This window comes from Marmota marmota, unplaced genomic scaffold (assembly GCF_001458135.2).
Source record: "Marmota marmota marmota unplaced genomic scaffold, marMar, whole genome shotgun sequence".
In the NCBI taxonomy this organism is placed as follows: Eukaryota; Metazoa; Chordata; class Mammalia; order Rodentia; family Sciuridae; genus Marmota; species Marmota marmota.
Window position 1 is genome coordinate 13586299 of NW_026000169.1, and position 6859 is coordinate 13593157.

Sequence of the window (6859 nt, forward strand, 5' to 3'; positions counted from 1 at the left end):
TCAGTGGTAGAGCACTTGCCTAGCATGTGTGAGGCACTGGGTTCAAGCACCACATATAAATAAATAAATAAATAAATAAATAAATAAATAAATAAATAAATAAAATAAAGGTCCATCAATATCTAAAAAAATATTTTTTTTAAAGAAATCAGCATTCACTAGCCATGTGGGAATCAACCACTGCTAGTATGCTATTCTATTTTCCCAGTATCTTGCTTTGAATATTTTATTAAAATTGTGGTTTTCTAAAGTTATCTATTAATGAATTTACCATCTAAATTGGTATGAAAGTAGAAAGATAACCAACCACACACAAAAAAGACATCAATGGGGACTGGGGTGGTGGCTCAGTGGTAAAGGGTTTGCCTACCATGTATGAGGCACTGCATTCAATTCTCAACACTGCAAATAAATAAATAAAATAAAGGCCCATTGACAACTAAAAAGCATTTTTTAAAAGAAGACATTAATGTATTTGAAAGGCATACTTATAACCATCAAATAAATGAATAAATGAATGAATGAATGTCCATTAGCTTCACATGTCTGATTATGATACAGTGATCCATTACCAAATTCTTATATTAAAAAAGTAAAACTTGCTGGCCACAGTGGCAAACACGTGCACGCTGTAATCCCAACAGCTCCAGAGGCTAAGGCAGGAGGATTACAAGTTCAAAGCCACCCTCATCAATTTAGCAAGGCCCTAAGCAACTTAGTGAGACCCTATCTCAAAATTTAAAATAAAAATAAAAAGGGGGGCCCGGGGCTGTAGCTCAGTGGCAGAGCACTTGCCTAGCATGTATGAGGCACTGGGTTCGATCCTCAGCACCACATAAAAATAAACAAATAAAATAAAGGCATTCTGTCCATCTAAAACTACAAAAAAAAAATTTAAATAAAATAAAATAAAAAGGGCTGGAGATGTATCTCAATGGTTGAGTGCCTCTTGGTTCAATCCCTGGTACAAAAAAAAAAAAAATGTAAAACTTACTTAGTACATTATAAATTTATCATAAAAGTCCATGGTTACTTCTTTTACATTTATATATGAAGATATGTACTCTGACTGGGATTAAAGTTTGAAAGTTTAGTTCTATAGTAATCTGTCTATAGTCTCTAGGTTATCTTCATACCATCTATACAATAACAGTTCCAAAGGGAAAATGTGATTATGAAAAGAGCTACCTGTGCACAAATAAAAGACTTCTTTTAAACCTAGAATGAAGCCAAGCAGTTGCCTCTGAATTCCAGTCTGTCAAGACAAGTATTTAGGGGCACTTGAACAGGGATAGTTGTTTACCTGACTGAGCTCTCACTTTAGTGAGGGTCCAAGGCCTGCAGTGTTATTCATGGAATGATTTCTAGGTTTCAGAAACAGTCCAGCTTTCAGTTTAAAATAGATTTCATGTTGACCACTTCAGAAGCTGTCTTTGAACTTTAGCTGGTTTCAAGTTCCACAACATCACACTTCTAACCCTTAGACTTCCCCAAAAAACTCAGTATTCAAGATTCCATCATGTATCCTCCCCACTGAACATGTATGCAAATATTCAATGAGTTTTTAGATAATTTTTATCACATTATCAGATGCCATAGCCAAAACAAAGCTCAGTTTCTGTGCCTATAGCAGAAAACAATATTTGGCTATTATTTAGAAGGTCCTATTTGGAAGATAATAAACATAACTTGCAAATTATGCAAAAATAAAAGTTCCATTCCATGCTTCATCTACAACTCCCTACTAATCAAACAATTCTATTACAGAAAATATTTTTACAACTATAATAAGGATGACATAATTAAGAGAAAATAAATCATATCTGTAAACATTTAAAGGTCAATAGAAGAGAAATTCAAGGGACTATAATTAGGAACAATAAAATGTAAGCATTTTCATAGTCTTGTTATCCAAGGAATTAAATCAGAATTACTAACTAGGTGACTCACCCCTTTCCCCACGTGATATCTGTTATTGAACATGGAAAAAGAAAAGGGAAAAATTAATAGAATTGGTCAAAATCAAGCAAGAAGTAAAAATAAGGGCCTCAATCCTTTGTCACTCTAACTAAGAGACTATTATGACACTTTGATATCAGTGTTACAATTGGTAGTTATCTGACAGTTCTTCAATACCTTAACTTGATGAAACCTCAAGCCAAAAGTAGCAATCACTTAAACATACATACACACACATACACACACATGCACACAAATATACACACTTTTTATTTCCCAACCTCTCATCTTATGAATGGCCAATGAAGAAATGGCATACCTCACTGGTTCCACTTTCCCTACCATCCTAAGAATTCTGCTAACACTTTTTGTGTTAGTTAGCTTCCTGTTACTGCAATAAAATACCTGATGTAACCAATGTATAAAAAGAAAGGTTTATTTTAGCTTAAAGTTTTGGAGGCTTTCAGGACTGATTGGCCTCACTGCTTTCAGCCTGTAATGGCATAGTACATCATGATGGGAGAATATGGCACCTTATGGCAACTGGGAGAATATGGCACCTTATGGCAACTGAAGCAAAGAGAACAGGAGAAAAAGGCTATATCCCAATATCACTTTTAAGGATAAGCCTCCAAAGACCAAACTTCCTCCCACTATGCCCAGCCCCTTAAAGGTTCTGCCACCTCCCAATTGTGTAATGAACCTTTAACACATGGGCCTTTAGGGGAATTTAAGATCTAAACTCTAGCACTTTTATCCTGAAAAATCAGACTCATCAATTGAAACACAATTATTTTCTTCTGATTCTTATAAATGGCATTACAGTTAATTTTTTAATGACCTTGCATGGTTTTAATGTTTAGGACTTTCTTTGACTCATGGAACCACAATGTCATCCAATTTTTAGAAATTATAAAGCTCATGGAAGCATATACCCATGCCACATGTAATATTATGTAGGCAGATATTGGGGTAGCATCCCCTACTTGTTAGCTTACTTACAATTTGTAAATATTTTATTTTGCAAGTTGGGTCTAGGGCTATGAAACCAAAGTTTCTCAATATATTGTTGCAGGTCATTATTTGTACATGTCCTGTATCAAAGACAGTGGATACTTCTGGTTGAATTAATAACTTTAATTAACCATTACAAAATTAAATGGTATTATTTCTCAACAGTTGAAACTTTTCATCTCTGAATTTAGAAAATTATTTTATAACACAGAATCCCTAACTTTGAAAATGATCATCATGTTAATAAAAATCAAAGCAATGAAGAATAAACATGAACCACATGGTCCCTTTAGAAATTAAACAAGCCTTATTAAAGGTACCAGATGCTTTCTGAAAGCATCTCAGAAGTTTCTGCAACATTAATTATATATCTCATATACAGCAAAGTTTGGAAATGTGTGTTAATAAGATAATCAATAATTGCAGGTTTAACTCTATGTCAGTTCCAATTTTAAAAGAAATAACATGTTTTTCAATGAGCTCCATTTTCAAAGCAGAAAGTGCTATTTTTAATCATCAAAGATATACTGAAGCCATTATTTGTCAAGTGAAATATCACAGCACTTGAATAGTTTGTCCTGATCCTTATTCCATAAGGATACTCTTAAGCCAGAATTCATTTAAGTCCTAAGCTAGTTATCTGCTGCCCTTGAATACTTTTTGGACACTATTCAATGAGGGCCAGGAAACTGCATCAGAGCATATCAGCAATGACTTTCATTCACTACAATGCCCTTTGAAAAGATGTTCAGAAGCAAGTATCAGGACAGAGAAATGGCATACCCTATTCCTGACTTACAGAGTACTACATAATTATGTGAACCCCTGAGCAGTCTCGCTCAAAAAAAGAATATCCAATCAAAGCATCAAATTCTACAAGGCACAGCTTTTCTAAAGACTCTTCTTTAACTTAGCAGCATGTGAACCTTGTCAGATTACTCTCAACATGACTCTGTACATTAACAGAAAAATACTATTCTGTTAATACAATACACAAATACAATCTAAGGAAACTCAACTTTTGAAACACCATCAAGAAACACTGACTACAAATAATAAATATTTATACAAATGTATATGTGACATTCATAGTCATTCAAGCTTATTTTTCTCAAGGCTTAAAAAGTATTATGTGTATGTAGCCAAAGAAAAGCATACTTGGCTAGGAATCTGGAGACAGGTTTGAGTTTCAACTTTTTGCACTGATATCTCCTATTTCTAGGGTCAGTCACTTCATTTTTCTTAGAGTTTCCTTATCTCTAAAATGAGTAGGGCAGACTTCACAACTGTTGAAGTTGTAGCTCCATGATTTGCCACCCACAGCCCTTCTAGTATTTGTTTTATAAGTTACTCACATGCATGCCTTTGCTGTACAAGGCACTATAGAAATATGGCCTTTTGGTTTTGTCTAGGTTTTATACACTACTCCTAGACTTTTTTATTGTATTATCCACAAATATAACTATTGCTCATAGTCACCAAGGTAGTGATAATTACTGCAACAGCTAGTACTTACATAAGTGCTTATTACATGACTATACTGTACTAAGCACTTTACACATATGAACTCTTCTCACCACAAACCCATGGGAAAGAAACCATTATTATTCCCATTTTTGCAACTGAGGGGACTGAGGTACAGGTGGGTTATGTAACTTGCCCAGGGTCAAAAAGTTTACAAGTGGAAGAGTTGGGATTCAAACCCCAAACCCGCTCCTAGAAGCCCATCAGTTTAACTCCAGCCTTGCACTTGGCTAGAGGGTCCATAGAAGGTGAAGTGCAGCAGAGTTCATCCACAAAATATTGGCAGAGTCCCCAAAACTGCACTCATACTATGAATTCTCCCAGGAATAACCAATAGTTTGTGATTTACAAACCCAGCATACATACTTGCAATTCTTATTTCTTTCTTCCCTGCTTCAGTTGTGCAAGTAAATAACAAGGATGGAAAAGAGATTAAACTAAATCTACCTTCCTTCTCTCAATTATTTGGGGAAATGTACAAATAACAGGAACTGTGGGACTACTGGTAACTTCCACATCCCACTGCTGAGTAGGCAGAGCTCCGTTATAACAAGCTCCCAGTCATGGTCCAGGGACGTTGCATGTTAAGTCATGTCCCCCAAAAACGAACAGCTGAAAACAGTGACATAGAAACACCAGTTCTGCAGCCTCAAATCTCTAAGACTGGGGAGTCTAAGAGCCTGGGACCATGAGGTAACAAAAAACTACCTCTGCAGCAAAATATATTACAGTGTGCAATTAAACTCGTCAGTGGTATACAAAATTAGGGCAGAGAGAAAATACTGGTAATCAAAAAAAAAAAAAAAGCCCTATTTAGCTATTCAGCACATTGTTTTGTATATGTATACGCATATATTTCCCCAATTATTAACCAACTCCAATCTTGCACTTGGCTGAGATTCAAGAGATCTTCCCTATGGGAACCAGAGCTGAGTTCTGGAACCCGGGCAGCCGCCACTAGGCTGCCCACGAGGCGGGGCAAGTCCTCGTTTGGCAAGGACAAAAGGAAATTACTTCAGCGAAGAGGAGACGGTGAGCTCCTCCCGTAGGACAAAGCCACACTTTGGCTCACCACATCTCGCCCGAGTTTCACGTCCAAGGCCACGGACTTCTATCGCCTGCTCTTCAAACCCAGCACTGACAGACAAGGGGATGAGAGCGGTACTGAGAAACGATGGGAAGAGAAGGTGTTTTGTTTTCCCAAAGGAGAAAACAAACCCACATTTTAATCAAAACAACCTATGGAGAAGCCAGCGAAGACTTCTTCGCCCGGCCTGTCTCAGGACTTTTGAATCACTTCCTCCTTTTCTGATGTGTCTGAGTTTGAGATTACAAAGTTGCTGAGAAAGTCTTGCCTCTCCGGCAGCTTCCTGCGAGTGAGAGCAGGCGCTGACCCTGCCCGGCGCCGCCACCTCGGGCGGGAACCGGAGGGCGCCGCAGCGCGAGGGACTGGGATGGGTTCCGCGGGGACAGAGCGCGAGCGCTGCCCAGCCGCCTCTCCTGCTTACCCCAGGGTGCTGATGAAGCCGTTGACAGAGCCCTCCGCGTACAGGGACACGATGTCCCCTATGTAGAGGAAGCTGGACATTTTATCAGACATGCTGCTTCATGTTCCAAAGTGAACCTCCCTCCTCTTCCCTGCGCCCTCGCTGCTCTCTCCAAAGGAGCTGCAGCGGCAGAGGCAGAATGGAGCGCAGGACCGCTGCAGCGGCGCAGGGCACAGTCCCAGTGACCGAGAATAGGGGTTCAGCCTGCTTCCGCACCGCAGGAGCCGGGCAGGAGCAAAGGCGCCCTGTGGACACCCCGCGACGTGCGCAGCCCCGACTCCCCGAGAAGCTGCAGCAGCCGCCTCCCCCGCAGGTTTCCTGTTCCTTCAGAAGTTTTCTCTCCAACACCTTTGCTCCTCCTCCTCCCTCCTCCGCTCCCTTCTTCGAGTCCCCTCCCCGATCGGCGTCCCGCCGCAGCCGTCACCGTCACCGCAGCCCCGCGGGAGCTGGAGGTTGCAGAGCCCCTCGGTCCCTTCAGGGGAATTTTTGGACCAGGTGCTGGTGCCCATCCGATCACGCAGAGGAGAGGATCCCAGGGGAGGCGGGGGCATCCAATCAGGCAACGGCGACCGGGGGCGGAGCTGGACAGGGGCGGGGCGACTCTGAGGAGGCCGGGCCACTGGGGAAGCCGAGGAGGTGGACGCAGCAGCGGGCGCGGGGAGGAGCACTGGGCGGTGCTGGAAGAGCTGCAGGGGGCCGGAGCCTCCGGGGGGACGCTGCCTATTCTAACTGGAGAGGAAGGACCTGGGGCGCGACAGTCCCTGCCTGGGAAAGCGAATGAGCCTGAAAGGGACTACAATGGTGCGAATTGGTGA

At 40.9% G+C, this 6859-nt stretch overlaps 1 protein-coding gene across 5 annotated transcripts in view; it reads right to left on the bottom strand.

Moving 5' to 3' along the window:
• The window catches only part of Itpr2 (inositol 1,4,5-trisphosphate receptor type 2), a 484436-nt gene extending 477834 nt beyond the window's left edge, over nucleotides 1–6602 (bottom strand). For 3 of the 5 annotated variants that reach the window (XM_048787343.1, XM_015498247.2, XM_048787340.1), the window contains exon 1: nucleotides 6006–6419. Coding sequence is in view for 2 of the 5 variants with exons in the window: in XM_015498247.2 (XP_015353733.1) it covers nucleotides 6006–6097 (92 nt within the window). In the remaining 3 variants the exon portion in view is untranslated. Of the gene's footprint in view, nucleotides 1–6005; nucleotides 6420–6474 lie in introns of those variants that run through there. The other 2 variants (XM_048787344.1, XM_048787341.1) reach the window with 2 other exon arrangements.
• Between the last annotated feature and the right edge of the window lie 257 nt (nucleotides 6603–6859).